An 18,008-nucleotide genomic window follows, 5' to 3' on the forward strand; every position below is an offset into this window, starting at 1 on the left:
ATCGTCTGGCCCGAGACATATTTCTGCTGGTCTTCTGCCCCCCAGCCCCACCCCATCCTTCCCAAGGACGAAATTAAGTCCCCACGAAGACTTATTTCCAATTATACGCGCTCATCTTCGCCAATGCTGCAACCTCAAAAGTCCTCCAGGAACGAACGCCAAGAAAAGGCTTGCAAAGAAACCGTGGACAAATGGGATCCCGAAAAGGCCACAAACGAGACTAAAAACGTTTCATGTTTGCGTCTCAGGCCCCCCCCCCGCGTGAAAAGTGATCAACGCCATCCATTCTATTTGCCTTCCATGCCACAAAACAACTTGTGGATCCCTTCTTGCCGTGAGACAGTTGTGTTGCAGAAACGCGGCCTTGCCCTTGAGTGAGAGCGGCTCGGACTTGCACGCAACCTGGCTCGTTTGCACCCATCCTTGGGAATCAACGGCATTAGAATGGGCGGAGGAGACGTGTCTGATTGAAATCTTTCCTACCAGCAAAGTCAGCGAAGTTTTGGTGGCGCCTTCAAGACCAACCCGGTTATTTTAAGAACCGCGCCACTACGTTTCGGCAGGCTGCAAATACTGCAAGTGGGCTATCCCAGAGATGCTTTTTCCAAAAGGCAACTAGACTTGCTTGGGTTTTTTTTTTCTTTGAAAATGTTTCGCTTCTCATCAAAGAAGCTTCTTCAGTTCTTCTTGGATGAGAAGCGAAGGTTTTCAAAGGAAAAAAAAACCCAAGGAAGTCCAGTTGCCCTTTGGAAAAAGCACCTTTGGGACAATCGCGACATGGATGACTGAGAATCTCCACAGATATTTGCAAGTGGGCTAAAACCTGAAGCTGTCACAAGCTTCCGACCCAAAGGCCGTTGTCTCCCAGCCTCCCTTCTGCAAGGAAGCTCATAAACTGGGCCCAGCCGGGGGGTCAGGCTTGCAGAAGGCTTTGGGGGGTGGAGCCTAGAGCTCCCGGGAGTGGATCCGGGCTCTGGAATATACCTCGAAACAAACAGCAAAAAAGTTCAGCAAGTTCCCCATTTGACCCGCGTCTTTGCAAAGGGACGAGGTGCGCTGCTACTTTGCACGGCTTTGCTGCCACCTGCCAGCCGGCTCCTCCAGAGATCGCAGCCAAGCCCAAGCAACCCTTTTTGCAGGCCAAGGCGAACTGTCCCCTCCGGGGACCCTCGCCCGTCCTTTCAGGCTCAGATTAAAATCGAGCCCTTCCTTGCAAAGTCGAGCAATTCTTCGCAATTATTGGCTCCGAAAGGCGCGATGCCTAACGAGACCTCCTTCAGTAAACCGTCGGCTTCCTCGGAGCATCACACCCAGGGGACCAAAATGGGCCCTTTGGGGAAGTCTGCCGGGCTAGCGGCCACCGGAGCCGGCGGCAACGCGGGGGGTTTAAGCCAGGGCCCTGCTGGGACCGCCACCGCTGCGGGGAAAAAATCCCCGCGGCTCCCCAAGTGCGCGCGCTGTAGGAACCACGGCTACTCCTCGCCCCTGAAGGGCCACAAGCGGTTCTGCATGTGGAGAGATTGCCAGTGTAAAAAATGCAGCTTGATCGCCGAGAGGCAACGGGTGATGGCCGCCCAGGTGAGCAGCCGGAGGGTTAAACAAGAAATGGCGGGGACCCGGCTCCGGGGCAGAAAAAGCACAGGGTGGCCTTATTACCGCTCGGTGATGCTGGTTGGAAAATAAGGCTAGCCTCATTGCCTAAAATTGTATCCCAGAGAAATGGGTAGTTTTGACCTGCTGTGTAAAAAATTCTTGGATACTTTTTTTTGCAAGAATCGTTGCCAGAGTTGAGAATAAATTGGGAGGAAAGTATATCCCGCACAGCTTAAGATACTGTTCTGGCTTCCAACAAAACTATGCATAGCCTTTTTATTGTCCAAATAATATCCACTATGTAATTCAACGTTATTGTTTGTTTCCACTTTTTTCCCCCTTTCTTAGCATTCGTTCAGATAGGGTGGGCTTCCTAATTTTCTAGGATTGACTTGCAGATAATAATGATTATTATATAGTGTACGGTATCTAAAAGGAAAAGCAGAAATAGGGTGGGATTGAAAAATCCTGCAATGGATAATGCAAATTGCATAGTTGCATTTGTGTGAGACTGATTCTTATAGTGAAAATAATGCTTAATAAGGTAATGAAAAGGCGGTAGGTTCTAGTCCTACATCCTTACTAGGTCAATGAAAGACTCATACCATTAGTTTAGTTTTTAATCAATGAAGATTTAATGACGTCAAATTCTACTAACTGCACAAGCAGCAACATGTTTATGTCTTCGTTTTCAGTTACAAGGTTTAAAATTCAGTGAGTGAAAAAATATTTTTGCAAAATAATGTATTCAGCATTTTGAGTTGCAAAATCATTGTATTAAATTTTTTTCCTGTTGGAAAACAGTAAATTAATATATTTTTCATTTCTTTTTTTTTCATTCAAAATGTTTAGCTTGAATCATGAGGAATTTGAAAAATTATACTGAAGTTTTCAAATATCAACATTTTAAAGGTTATAAATAATTGTAAACTATAAAAAATGTTTATGCCATTTCTGAATACTTTGGAAAGACTGCTGTCATAATCTTTCAACACTTCTTTTTTCAATGTAGCCTCCCCCTGTTTAGCAATCTCCAGATGGGTTGGGAATTGTAGTCCAAAACATCTCAAGAATGCCAGTTTGGCAAGTCAAAAGTAGAATGCCATTACGCTGCATGACCATCAGTGCCCAATTCTTTGGCTTATCAGGGTGTTAATTTTTTTAAAAAGAAATTGGCACAAAAACCACATGGATTTACACTTTCAAGACATTACAAAAGGGCAATTGTTAAATACTATTTTTGCACTTATCTAGAGTTATGTCCAATTGAATGTCATGGGATTTTAAGCAACAACTATCTAGGTCAAAATTTCCTGTACTACAATCTCAGTAATTATTATGCTGGTTTGCCCTGTTTTGCTTTTTATCTTAAAAAAAAAAGTTGTTCCCATTGCTTTAAGTGATTATGAGCAAACTTCGTATTTTGGAAAGACTTTCTTCTGCAGAGTGTAGTCATCTCCTTTAAACCTAAGTTGTTTCTTTCAAATTCTCCAAAGGAAACAACCACATTTTTTACTATTAATCCAAGATTGGGAAGAGGATCCTATAAAAGGGAATTGCTTGTAAAGAGAGGGAGTATAGAATGAAGGTAAAGATGTAATAAAAAATCACTATTTCTTAAGAGGTTTTGTTCATTTGTATGGACTTAATAGGTAAGAAATAATTTTGATCTCCTTAAGACTGTTTGCAAGTAACAAGTAAATAAAATATGTATTGCCATTAGGAAATGATTTTAACTATGAGTTTGAATGAGCTCACATTCATTAGTGATAATTTGCAGTTCTTCAAAGAATCATTTTAAAATTTTGATTTTGTTCGTAGTTTTTACATTCAATACTTCAAGAGGGTCACTGTGGCAGATAAGAAGCAGACCAGTGTCCAAAGAAGCAGACCAGTGACCAGAGAGGAGTGGTCATGCAGGAACACAAACCATGAACCCCCAAACACACTGCAGCTGATCACCTGACCTCAGCACCATGAAGAATGGGTGCCAGAAGTTGCAGATTTAATCTGCCTTCGTATTATGATGGAACAGTGGGTAAAACTCATTCTGATAGTGGGATGGAGTATAGTGAGGAGACTCTCCAAGAGGGAGAGGGTGCAGTCCAGAGGAGTAAGAGGCAACTCAGTCTGGACATTACATGTGAGAGAAAAAGGGTGAAGACAGCTCCTCTCCAATAGTTTACATAGTATATTGTAGATGCAGATAGTAGAGTCCTCAGTCTGACAAGATTTTTGTCTATACAGCTATGAAAACAATAAAGAAGTGTGGAAGAATCATGTGTCATTCTTGGGTTTTGGCTAATGGATACATGGAAATGATGGCATAAAGCTGTTTAAATCATGGGCTGAACCTACCAGATGATCAGGGAAGAAACTTGGGTAGTAGAGGCCCACTGATGCCTCTATAAACTACAAATGGGACAGGGTTTTAGAAGTTCTTCAGTAGTTCAGTTTACATCACTAAAAAAGAAGTGATTGCTAAATATAGTCTGGTTCTGTTAGCAATCATTTATAAAAAAAAATAAAGATCATCTATGAGTTAGGGTTTTGTAATATAGGTCTGAATTATAATCTCATATTTTAGCTTTTATTTGATTGGCATGTTCATTTAAATACAAGTAGTCCTCGACCACAATGGAGCCCGAAATTTTCATTTTTAAGCAAGACAGTTAAGTGTGTTTGTGCATTTACGTTCTTTTTTGTCACAGTTGTTAAGAGAATCACCTCAGTTGTTAAGTGAATCTGGTTTCCCTCATTGACTTTGCTTGTCAGAAGTTGTCTGGTACTGTTACAAATGGTGAATATATGACAATGAAACAGTCCAAATGTTGAAAATACCTGAATTTAGATCATAGTGTTGCTGCAACCATTGTAAGTGTGAAAACTGGTGATAAGTCATTTTTTTCAGTGTGGTCGTAACTTCAAACAGTCACTAAATGAATGGTTACAAGGTGAGGACTACTAGGTAGATACTGCAATCTACCTAAAGAGGACAAGAAATCCCTGTCCTTCTCTAGCAACCCTTTGAATTTCTGCAGGACTACTTGGCTTGTTTGTCATACTAGCTACATGGAAGAAAGGTAGAATATCAACACCTTACCAAATTTCTAGTCATCTCTTGAAAAAGAATGAGGATAAGCCTAGACTTTGTCCATTTAAATACCATATGTTAGAAAGCATTACTAAACAGCTAAGTCAAGTAATAATAGTAGTAAAGCAACATACCTTTTGTTATTCAGACAATTTATAAGTTTAGATTTAGTCTCATACTTAAATATGAGAGTTTAGTGTAAAAACTAAAGTCTTAGTGTCTAATCTGGCCTTCCCAAAGTGTTGCTCTCTAAATGTTATGGACAACAGCCTTCATCAGTCATTGTAACCACATGCCATTTGGGAAATTTTAGTCTTACACATGTGAAGATAACCGATAGGGAGAAGTTATTAAACCAATGGTTCTGTATGTATATCAGTTTGCTTCTAGGCTAAATTAAAACTGATCTGGTTAATACCTGAATGGAAACTCAACAGAAATTGGAAGGTTAATATAGGCTAAACTTGGGGGGAAAACACAACTAATAAGAACAACTAATAATAAATCTCTTCTGTATTGCTACAAAACTGTCTGGGCAAAGACTGATCAGAGTTAAGCTTGGCTCAAAAGGAATCTTTATCATTTGAAGAAAGGATTGAATTTTAGCCTGTGCAATCCAGGGCATACAGGTAGTCTTTGATTTATGACTACAGTAAGGACCAGAACTTCCGTCTCTAAGCAGTGTGGTTGTTAAGTGAGTCATGCCCAATTTTACAAACTTTTTCCCATGGTCATTAATCACCGTGGTCTTTAAGTGAATTACACAGTCATTACAGTGTATCTAGCTTCCCCATTAACTTTGCTTGTTGGAATCTCCTTGGGAAGGTTGCAAATGGCGGTCACGTGACCCTTGAACCATTGTAAATACATGCCTGTTAGAACTGTGTGGAAGCAAATGGCTTGTATCTACTAGCCTGATCCTAGATATGTTGCAAACTGCAGCATTAGATTTGAAAACTGTAATTATAGTAAGGCTCTCAGTTCTGGGCTGCAAAAATCTGAATGACAACCAGATGGCAGCAAAAAGAAAAATAATTTTTTGCAGCCCAACACCAGCAGACCTAATTGCCACGAAACATTTCTGATTCAGAAATGTTTAATTTCAATACCATTACTTATAAATATATTGGTTGCAATAAAGTTGTAGTTGCTTAGGTGTATGAGAGTGTGAGGATCAAATCTTCCTTGCAGACTCTGATGCTTTGAACTTCAACACCCATCATCCCCAGCCACAACACTGTTGGGATTATAGAAATTACAGCACATTTTATCTGGAGTGTCTTGGCTTGAAAAAAATGCTTTCTTAGTTTTAAAAAAAACTTACCTCTTCAGCTGATCCAAACTTAATCTGTTAAAAAGATGCAAAAGTTCTACATTTCCATTGAATTAATATCAGTTGACTTGGTTATTAATGTTTTCCTTCCTGGTGCATTAAATGTTAAAATGTGTTTTGGTTTAATGATATTTGTATGCCTGTTTTTGCTTCCTTTAGCTCTGGTATTACATCTGCCTCTTGTTTCTGCATTCTGCTTCTTTCTTATCAGTTAACCTACTTTTTCATTTTGTACCAGTCTGAAAAAGCCATACAGTATTATTCCTTCTAGTTAATTCTCAAAATTTGGTGTGTTTAGAACATATCAAGTTTGAAACAGGCCATCCCAAGTCATTTTGAAAGTCATTTTGTGCTCCAAACAATTTTGTTTCCGCTAAGAACACTTTCAAAATAATTGAACTAGTCTTTTTGTATTTAAGACAGGCATCTTTTGAGTTCAGAACAGTTCAGATTTGAAACATTATTCACACTCTTGCTCAATATTATGTAACTGTTAAAGGCTCTGTGCTATGGAAAAATGCCATTTCTTAATGGTAACTCTGAATGAGAGACATACTGTATATATTTTACACATGTGCAATTAAGTGGCCCAGAATACATAGTCTTGTTTCACTTTGTTTATATTGAAACAAGCATAAGATAATTTATAAAATAGTGTTCAGGAAAAATCTGCCTGGATTGGCTTCAGTGAGATTTCTGTAAAAGAGTGCTTTGAACTTTAAACGTGATTTTAATTCTTCTCCAGAGCAGAATAGGGCTTTGATTAATCTCACATTTACTGCAGAAATTCTGTATCAGGTACTATATTCTTTTGCTTTAATAAGGCTCACATCCTGAGATGCCCAAAAGACATCTCATGCATATGCGATAAAGATGAAAAATTACGTTGTTTATGAAAGGTAGATGCTGTTAATCCTACTCACTCTACTAGACTAAATCCTTCGTTAAAAAACATGAAGAGAATCTCCATCTCTGGTTTTCAATAAAAAGGGTTCATTTAATTATAATTGAAATTGATCCTTCAAATCCAAAGATCTGAATTGGTCTGCATTCCAGGGGGTTTCCAAACTCACTAAAGCAAAGGGTTAAAAAATATCAGTTAGTTAAGCTTAGATAGCTGCCAAATTAGAAATCTTATTGGTAGATGCTTACCTTTTAGTTTTTAAAAAAATATTTATCTTTATCTTTTATCTTCTTTAATTTTTTAGTTTTAAAATTACATCTTAATTTGCATCTATAAACCTTTATTGTGTGTTAAGATGAAGAAAACTGCAGTACTCTACCCAAATTTGCTGCTGCTGTTTGTCAGATAACAGTGCAAATACAGTGTAACTTCCCCTTTTCCAGGTTGCATTGAGAAGACAGCAAGCCCAAGAGGAAGAGCTGGGGATTAGTCACCCCATCCCTTTGCCTAGCGCCACAGAAATGTATGTGAAGAAAGAAAACAATGCCAACAGTTCCTGCCTGTTGGAAAGCACCAGCCCACCACAGTCAACAACCACAGCAACTGTAGTATCTACCTCATCCACAGGTAAGGCCCTGGGTAAAGGGACCTCCTTCATAGTCTTTGCATCTGGAAAGAATTGGATTGTCATGGGTTTCTTGGACTCTAACAGATCTAATTTTATTTCAGTAAACCAAGGATGCATGTATAAAAGAATGTACAACCATCTTGTTTATGTTACATCTTTACAACATGCATTCTTTTAAAGGTATCATTTTGGCTAAGGTTGAAGAGCCTGCCTTAATCAAATTAAATTATTTGTCCATACATTCAGTGTTATTTCTTTAGACTCTGTTCAGTTTAACAGTAATTCAGAAGAAACCCTTTAGACTAAGGATTTTGAACTTTTCAGCCAGAAAAATCTACTAATTAAAAAAATATATTTGCAGGATTCCTGTTCAAAAGGGCCCATATTACATCACTGTTTCATGAGCTGCACTGGTTGCTGGTGTGCTTCCAGGTGCAATTCAAGGTGTTTGTTATCACTTTTAAAGCCCTGCATGGCATGGTTCTAATCTACTTGAGGAGCCATCTCACCCCAATAGGAGTGGCCCACCCCACCCATGCCAGCAGAGGGGGCATATTGTGGTTCCCATCAGCCAAGGAATTTCAGCTGGCGGAATCCTGGAGAAGAGCCTTCTCTGCTGTGGCTCCAGCTCTGTGGAACATCTTACCTCCTGAAGTGGGGTAAGATTCCCACACTCCTGATGTTTCAAAAGAGCCTTAAGACCTGGTGCTGCCAGATGGCTTGGGGACCCAATGGGGGAGCTTCTTACTGGAGCTGGTTGACTAATTAAAACTTAATCTCACCTTCCCACCTCTGTATGTCTGGCTCCCTCCTTTCTGGTGTTAGTGACTTTATTTGTTAATGATTTTATCCATTGTGGTTCAATGATTGTCAATAATATTTTTAATGGTTTAATGTTTTTTGCTGTAAGCATTAATGGTTTAATGTTTTTTGCTGTTGAATATGAGATGGATGCAAATATATTACATACATACATACATACATACATACATACATACATAATATAACATAAAATGGCAAAGTGCTAGTGATAAAGGATTAGCTGCATTTGCATGAACTTTTTTTTCTGTGTTCTCAATGTTTGTTTTAAAAAAGCCCTGTTTTAGATTTCATGAAGTGTGGTGTAGTTCTGGTATTCATTGTGGCATTATTTTTTTCGAGGTGGTGGTGGTGAAGTTGCATGAGCCTAAAGAAAGTTGTGGCTGCATTAAGAGACACTTTGGCTTTTGAAGCCTTCCATTTTTGCTGAAACCCAGAGGTTCAAACATGTGAACCACAAATGAAGGATGCTGCAAATCATAGTTCAGTGACCACTGAAAAACCCTCGGATCTCAGCTGGCTTTAAAATAAAGCAATTTTAACTGCAGCCTGTAGTTTAATTTAGTTACTTTGAAAAATTGCACTCCCTCTAAATCTATGGATTATGCAGAACTTCAATTCCTTCATTCTGAGTTATACAGCCAGTAAGTATTGTTAAGAACAGGCTACTGTACAGCTATACAGAATGCTATACAGTATATGATTTCTTATTTATAAGTTCCTCTGAGTTTGAGCAGAATTGGATACCAGCAAAATAAATAAATGTTCAGGTACAGCTTTAATAAGTCACAAAAGTCAAAGGCAGCCTCATAATTTGTGTTTCGTTCCTCTCCCTAGTCGAGACAGTTTGAGCAGCCACCATTATTGTCCACAAGTCCATGACAACCAGATTTTTCATTTGACAACTCCAGAAAGCAGTGGGTTCACTCCTTTCTTGTGAAGGTTTTCTCTCCCTCCCACTTCCTTAGAGGTATAGCAGTTTTTCTTTCAAACTTCATCACACTCTACATGGTTTACCGAGAGAGGAATAGGGTGTGAAGGAGCTGCACAAATCATACAAGGTACCAGAAAAGTCTTTTTTTCGCTGTATCCATTTTATTGGCAGGTCAGAAATATTATGGCACATTGAAAGGCCAGAGTCAATTTTTCAAGCCTCTGGTGACACACCATGCTTCCTTGAGGGGGGAAAAAGTAAGACAGAACAGAAGGGGGGGGAGGAGAGAGGGCTTACCATTATTTTCATTCCTCAGTCCTGTCATTTGTGTTTCGGTGTGTTTATTTTTAAAACTGGTTATGCAAGTGGAGATCAAGAATGTAAAAGAATCCTGAAAATGCATGTTTGGAGCCTGAATATTCTGCACTTCTTACCGAAAAGAGTCTAATCTTAAGATTGTATCCTAAATACATCACCATCAGTCATGATAAAGGAGGAGAAACTGGATGAGTTACATGAGAAAACCAAATTATGAAGATGTTTCGATAGCTAAGAAACAAGGTGTTTGTGTGAGGAAAGAGAGAGAGAGAGGGATTTGTATTTTTACTGTGGCTGTGTTTCTTATGTACTTTTCTCATTATGACAGAGAACATAATCCGTCCTTTTCTCCTGGGCTTGGGCCATTCAGAATCATATCTTAATTTAAGCATGACACTGACTGCTTCTGGGTGTGTTTGAAATGTGACTTGGTCACATGACGTGGGCAGTCATAAAGCACATACCGTGTGGATCCCTCTGCAAGAGATCATTTTTCATCTCTTGAAGAATTCAATGTGTGTCTTGGTTGCCGAAAAGAAAGAAAAAGGTGGTTTGATAGAAGAATGCAGCAGACTGCTCTTGAGGGAAAATAAAACAAATTCTCACATATAATTTAAAAGGGGGAAAAGGAAGGATTATATTATCTGTTTTTTAAGAGCAAGACAAACATAAATAAGGACTGTTGACCCATCCTTCCCCTTCCTGCCTTCTCTTTTTTCACTTGTACATTGTTTGAGCAGATTATGGCCTGAGAGTTTGCTAAGGAGGCATCTGCTTGTGAAGGGGTTCATTCATATGATTGTTTTTTTAGATATAATGGTGGTTATTCCTGATTTTAGTTCAAAAACAGACCATCTGTGCCTCCCAATCCAATTCTTTTGGAACCTCTCCACCATCATATTAAACATTGGTGTATAGTTTCAGCTAAGGCCAAAAAGCCTTCCTTAAAAAAGGCTTAATGCAATTTTTAAAAAAAATCTCCAAAACTCCATGGTATAAGTAAAATTCAAGCCTTCCTCATATTTAAGGCCTACTCTGACTTTTGACTTCTCATCCATATATTGGTGAAATCTGGCCAGAAAAAGGTTAGCTCCTCCTTTGTTCTGTTTTATAAAATTGGAACATAGCTATGTTTAATACCTGCTTTCAATCACTCCTGGTTAATCCTTACTTTTGTCCCAACCAAATGCTCATAGGATTTAAAAATGTCCTTCCATAATCTTTTCTTAAGAGATTGAACTATTTAGCAAGACCAAAATTTAATACTTAACTTTTATTAGATTGAGGACTCAGAAAAAAGTAGTTGTATTGCTAATTTTTCTTTTGGATACATTAATCACATTTGGTGGGAACAGTCTGCTATTATATGAATACAGTTTTACATTAATAATTCTGCAGGTACGTGCAAAAGCTATTTTTACATGCAAAGCCATTTTTTAGATTTGGCCCACTCCAAATATTTGGACGATTTGACTAAACATTCTGGAAGTTTCATTTATTCTATCTGAAAGATGCTGGTATTAAAAAACAAAATATCATGTTTCTTCCCTTTTCATTTGCTTACATGTAGTTTATGGTTTCAGTCATAAAAAAATCTGTGAGATAAAAACTACTGGAATGAAGATGGTCAGTAGGTAAATTGGTGGTGCAAATTAGTATATATGTGTAAAACTTCTGTACAAATGTTTGATATTTATTTACAAAATAAATGATACTGGAAATATCACTAATGATCATTTATTTAAATGATTGCAATCTGATTTATGGTTAAATAAATTATAAAGATTACTTGAAACCATATAGTTCCACAAATGAAAAAGTTAACTTAAAAAAAAATAGGACTGAAATTACATGTTGTCTTGTCTAACTGATATAGACTTGGGGATTGCTAGAATTATTTTAATCTCCAATTAATCCATATATTCTCCTACAATATATCCATGAAGAGCTTCCTAGATCTTCATACTAACAGAATTGAGTATTAAAAGGCATACTGTAATCTTCACGGTGCTTCTACAATCCACCTCCATGAAAGGGCTAATTGGAACAGAGAAGGGAAAAAGCAAACCTCTTCTGAATTTATAAATATCCTATTAAATATTCAAACTGGTGTATTGCAATCTATTGTACATGGAGGCTGCATGATTTGAAGTGTTCAGCTGGAATGCTGTGCAATTACCCAGTTTTGCAAGGAAAATAGAGTATTCAGTATTTGATTATTGCTAGCCCCTTACCAATTGATCATATCTGAGTTCAGATTCAGGTAGATGGCTTTCGTTTTGTTAAAGCTTTAAATAGCTTGAGAGAGGCTAAAGTTAATAACTATTAATTATTTACTACATTGGCTTTCCTCCTACAAATAAAAATCTAGCATATAGTATTTATTTTTCTGTCTCTTGGCCATATTGGTTACAGAAATGCAGCATGGATGCTGACTTTAGCCATGCCATTCCATTCTTGGTTAACAATCAGTGCACTAAATAGTTCATTCCCAAGTCCTTAAAAGTGGTGATCAAGGTAAATGTTCAGCATTTATCAGCCTGTTCTGCCATATGTATTGGCAACTGGAGATCCGGGAAGTGAAGTCATCAATACACCTAGTGGGGATGAAGAGGGCTGGCATATTTTTAAAACTATTGGGATAATAGTAATGAGCTTTGAATACCAGTATCATGTAGGGTCTTTGCCCTTTTCCAGGATCAATCAAAGACTGTGTGAGCTCATGCTGTCACCTCTATTTAGCAGTTGAACAGATTTTTTTCCCCACCAGTGCTGTACCGCATCTGGAGTAGTAGTGAAGGCAACTGTTTTGTTAAACTTTTGGAGAAGGGTGAGTCAGTTCCCATTTGGTGATAACTGTTGTTATCTTGCCTCCCGACTCCTGGATGCTGTTTAGCCAGTCTTCCTATAGAGCTTCAGATGCTGACCCAGTGATATCCAAATGCCACCATCTCTGGGACTTCAAATGCAAGAGAGGGCATGTATTTTGGCCACGTGGCAGCTTCTGTCATAGCAGAAGTTGGTTTTACAAATCACAGTACAGATGCACACATCAACTAAAAACATAGAGCAGATGTGGAGCTTGAATGGAAAGACATTCTTTGCATTCTGCTGGGAAGTTGAACTTTGAATTATTTTTGTGAGATTGGTAGGATTGAAAATGTTGATGACATGGAAGTGCTGAAATCAAGATGTTAGTCTAACTTTGCTTTTCTTCTCTCTTGTTGGAACCTTGCTTCAGAGCGTGGCATCTCATTATGAACAGGGACGTGGATAAACCTGAATAGATCAAGACTTGGATGACAAAAATGATGTATACCTTGTAGAAAGAGAGCGGGTGAATATAACAGTCTATAAATATTTGAGAGGTAATAATATGAAGGAAGGGGAGGTATTATTTACAATGCTTGCAGCAACATAACAAAGAGTGATGGCTTGAAACTAAAAAATACAAGGGAAATAATTAAATTGGGAGACGCTTCCTTTCTTAACTAAAGGTTCAATTAGGCCGTTGGAACACAAGGCAATGCTTCAAGCATCATTGGCAGATGGATTTAAGAAAAATTGATTCGGACTAATCTGGAGACAATTCTTAACCTCTGCAGAGGTACGTTATTTATATTAGATAGTGAAGAGCCTAGCAACATGTTGCATTTGTGACATGGCTAGCAATAATATTGTGTATGTGTTTAAAATATTTATATATAATGTTTAGTATGCAGTGGAGTTATTTTCAAAACACCAATGTGGGGGGTTAAATTGGATTCAATTTTCCCTCCCTAATCACAATACTATGGAAATTTTCCCTCATTCTTCTCCCCTCCCCCATCTGCATGAAGCTATTAACATTAGGGAGAAAAGTTGTCACTAAGCAGTAAATGATGTAGTTTTCTCTTACTATTTACTCCCATGTGAGAGGGGAAGGATTTATTCCATGAGGGGGAAGGATTTATCGATAGCACGTCCCCAAGGACAGTGCCTCAGACATACAGAGACTTTTTTAAAGTCTTTTTTTAAAGCACAGAAGCTTATTGCTGATCACATCAATAGCATGAGATATGGTGTGTGGGCTCAAGTTCCCATTAAATAAAAGCAAAAGCGAAATGGTCCTATCAAGAGTTTGCAATTGCATTTGCAAATACGTCTTCTTTTAAAGTGCACGCTTAAAAATATACGGCAGTCTTCCCCAATGTGGATGCCCTTCAGATATTTTGGGGGAGCAACAATTTCTGGAATTCCCAGCTTATCTAAAGTACAAAGGATGACTGGAGATGTATAATGACATATTTTTTTTTTAAAAAAGGCACATTTTCCAAAGAAGTAAATATTTGTGCTTAGGTAGCTATTCCAGCCAGGCTCACAATTTGCAAGCAGTTGCCCATAGAAGAGGGATGCAAGCTGAGTTGAGCCAAAAAGCTTTCTCTGGAGACAAGACTAGCTCAGAATGTAAAAAAGCTACAAAGGACTTCTTGCAGTGATTGAAAGAAGCAAAAATAGACTAGTTTAATTATGCAGAGAGGCAGACCTACAATAATTCGGCTGCAAAAACCGAACAGTTACAGATGGTGGCAGAGGTTATAGTTTTCTGTATCTTTTTGCTTCCAGATATGTCCACTGACTTGGGCAGTAGCCCAACATCGTGAACCTAGGCGCCATTTATTTTTCTTTGTTTTTCTAACCAGTTGGACTCTGTCCAGTTGTCTATCAATCCAAAAATTAAACAGGACCAGACCTGATTTGGTATGAGCTAGAGAAAGATTGAGTTCAAAAAATGAGCCAGATTAGGCTGCAGGGTGAAGGGAAAACATGTCTTTATAGGCGAGGCAGTCTCAGGCAGCAGCTTGGAATATTGGTGACTATTTTAAGTCTCTTCCAGTCACCTAATCCAGAATAGCACATCTATAGCACATCCCATGCTTCCCATTGCACTCATATGCATAGATGTACGTGTGGCCACCACTGGTAAATTGTACAAACTCTTTAGCATGCTGTCCAATCTACTTTACCCACTGGACTTCTGGGCAATAACTTTGTCACTCTTTTACAGCATGGAAAATGGGTTGATTTCGTTGTATTCGGCTTTGAACATGTTCCTTCCCAATCCATTAGCTTATCTTCAGTCTAACATGTAGGAATCAGTAATTTGGTTCAGACACCATACTGAGTTTAGCATGATTTGTTTCATTTGTTATACTATATATTTTGTTACATTATTAGAATTAATACTATATTAAACTAATAGAAGAGAATATAATTCAGGATTGATCTGTGGAAATTTTGGTGCTTTCTAAACTGGTTGTTTCCTTGTTTGCTAGTTAGGTCATGAAACGTATTAAACTAATTTTATGTATTGAAAAAAGTTTGTAACCAATATCGACTGGATTTACACAGCACATTAAACCAAATCCAGATAATCCATCTGGTAAGCAGGAAAGTTAATTTACTATGATCTATATTGAATAACTTGTGTAAAGAAACAGTATAAAATAAGGGAGGTGTCTGCTGGTAGAAATTCACCACATACTACTTCAATAAAAGCTGTATGCTAGAATCCACAATTATAAGGTAGCAAACAGACTTGATTGCTGATTTTATTTTGATCATTTGTAATATAATTTCTATATACACATTTTAACTTTTTATTTGTGACTATGTGTCTACTTATTTAAAGATGCACTTGGATAACTTAATACTGTAGTTCAATCTTTGTTAGTCTGTTTAAAATGACATGCCATTGAATTCAGAGGCATTTACTACAAGGTAATGAGGAAGAGGGATGCAGCGTAGTTGCTTTATTTTATTTGCAGCACATCTGAGCCATACAGTTAGTTCAATGACTGCTTCTCTTTGCCAAAATCCTCCTTGTGTTTATCATTTTGTGGATTCTAGAATGAAGCTTCTATTGAAGTAGCATGTGAAGAATTTCTATCAGCAGATACCTCCCTAATTTTATTTTTAGAGTGAGCTTATAATAATGTTATCCCAGTCTTACTTTCCCAAGGTCTACCCTTTTAGATATCCATAATGGGCTCTTACTCCCCACTTAATCTAGTCTTTGATATCCTAGTCTTTGAATAGATTACAGTCTGATGGCATCTATATTAATATTAGACTTTACTGTTTATGGAATTGTAGGTGGGGTTATTTATGCTTGGATATTCAGCTTTTTTCTCTCAAAATTACCTATTCCAATACAGTATTTTTCAATGATGTTGTGCTACCTTCCATCATTTACTTCGTATCCAGTCAGCTCTATCCCTTAGCTCCAACTAGTGTGGGCGTCACATTGAATCATAAACTTAACTGATTTAATTAGGGTTTATTGACCATTTAACCTGGTTGTGTGGCTTGTGAAGTGTGGTTTATTGCTCAGCATGATGTGTGAATCCACCATTCTTAATTCAGCAAATCATGATTATAATGTGTTTCAATATGTGTGAACTACAATATAGGCAATTCTTCAATAGGCAACATTTTTTTAACATGAAAACATTGATAAAAATATGTGAGGGGTGAATAGAACATTCATTTTTCTTCTGGGGAAAAATGCAGGTGGTTCAGATTGTAATTGTGAGTGGACAGTTGTCTAAGAAAAAAAATATCTTTTTCATTGTCATAAAAATCTGAGAAGGGCTTCCCTTCAGAAGCCTTTATTGGAATATTGTATCCAGTTTTGACTGCCACGCTATAAAAAAGATGTTGAGACTCCAAAAAGAGTGTAGAGAAGAGCAACAAAGATGATTAGGGATTGGAGGCTAAAACATACGAAGAATGGTTGCAGGAATTGGGTATGTCTAGTAAAAGGACAAGAGGTGTCATGATAGCAATGTTCAAATATCTAAGGGACTGCCACAAAGAAGGGGGGGGTCAACCCATTCTCCAAAACACCTGAAGACAGGATAAGAAACAATGGATGGGAACTAATCAAGGTGAGAACTAACCGAAAAATAAGGAGAAATTTCCTGACAGAACAATTAATCAGTGGAATTGTTTGCCTTAAGAAGTTGTGGTGCTCCATCATTTTTTAAGAAGAGATTGAACAACCATTTGTCTGAAATGGTAAAGGGTCTCTTGCTTGAGCAGGAGGTTGGATTAGAAAGACTTCCAAGACCCCTTCCAATTCTATTTATCTGTTAATCCTCCTCAATCTAGTTCACGCAGATGCGTTGGATTTCAATTCTTCAAATTTCTAATTACTGATATCTGCAAGAGACTAGGCTGCAGAAAGCTTTTCAGTTGCATGTGCTTGGAATTCCTTCTTACTCTGTGCCTTGGAGCATAACCCATGGGATGGGAATTTCTCCTTTCTGAAAATGGCAATCCTATTGACCATCACTTGCAAGAAACTGTAGCCTCTGTTTCCAAATTAGTGCAGAAGTTCAGATCAGAGTGTGCTCGGGGCATCTTGTATCAAATTTGTTGTCTTAAATAGAACCATGTTTTTCAGGGAGATTATAAATGTTGATCTCCTATGGAAAGCTGCCCTTGACTTGTCCTCAAGATAAAGTGAGAGCGGTACCAGCGTAATCTCAGAGAACACTTCCTTCTCCTCAATTCATAGGTTTTATGACCTGGATGTAAATTATTCAAATTATTCCAACTACAATACTCCAAACTTCCAACAGTAGATACCGTTAATTAGAGATTAGATGTTCGTAACTATGACTTGAATTATAGGAAGAAGAGCCTAGATAAGCTCTGTGACAGAGATGTAATTCCCTAATGCTGTGTAATTTTTAACACAGAGAAGTCTAATACTGTCAGTAGGAAGAGCCATGCTTCATGTATAGATACTAGTGACTGAAAGGGGTATTGCTGATGTTTTCATGGAGTCATTAGATTCTGGTATCCATAAGGTTTGGTTCACATTTCTTTGTATTTTGCAGGATTTTTAGTGTCGAATTGGAAGCCTTAATCTCAGTTTTAAGGCATTTATTTGTTGTCCTAAATTGTGCCTTTCAGAAAAGAGTAAAAATCATTCCAGTTTCATCTAAGAATGAAAACTCAACATGGCCCTTAGCTCCCACATCACCAAAAAATTAAAGAAATATCAGCCTTGCACATTCCATGGAAGTTGTATTCCATATAGAGTTATATTGCCCAACTCTAATTTAAGGGTTTGAAACCATGAAAGTGTTCTTAATGTAACACTCAAGGATTCCTCTGGGTACCATTTTCTGTGAAGCTAAGATTAGTGAAATGTTCAGGGTAGGGACCACTGTCTTGTTTCTTAGGACAAATCTAATTTTGGATTGGATTTGATCATTTTACTGAGTGTCATTTAATACTAAGTGAAATATGCCTATGAAATGCCAGTTAGTTGTAATCTTTTTTACATTTTTAAAAACGTAACATCTTGGTCCCTTGAAGATGGTTATCAGACTG

The 18,008-nt window shown here is 37.8% G+C and overlaps 1 protein-coding gene across 1 annotated transcript in view; it reads left to right on the forward strand.

Annotated features, from left to right (window-relative positions):
• The first annotated feature begins 819 nt into the window (after positions 1 to 819).
• Positions 820 to 18,008, forward strand: part of DMRT1 (doublesex and mab-3 related transcription factor 1) — a 75,739-nt gene continuing 58,550 nt past the window's right edge. Inside the window, exons 1-2 of the mRNA XM_039362313.1 lie at positions 820 to 1,578; positions 7,368 to 7,551. Of these exons, the coding sequence (XP_039218247.1) occupies positions 1,258 to 1,578; positions 7,368 to 7,551 (505 nt within the window). The 5' untranslated portion in view covers positions 820 to 1,257. The remainder of the gene's footprint in view (positions 1,579 to 7,367; positions 7,552 to 18,008) is intronic.

The sequence above is a fragment of the Crotalus tigris genome, unplaced genomic scaffold, assembly GCF_016545835.1.
Source record: "Crotalus tigris isolate CLP2741 ecotype Arizona unplaced genomic scaffold, ASM1654583v1 scf7180000019422.807890, whole genome shotgun sequence".
NCBI lineage: Eukaryota > Metazoa > Chordata > Lepidosauria > Squamata > Viperidae > Crotalus > Crotalus tigris.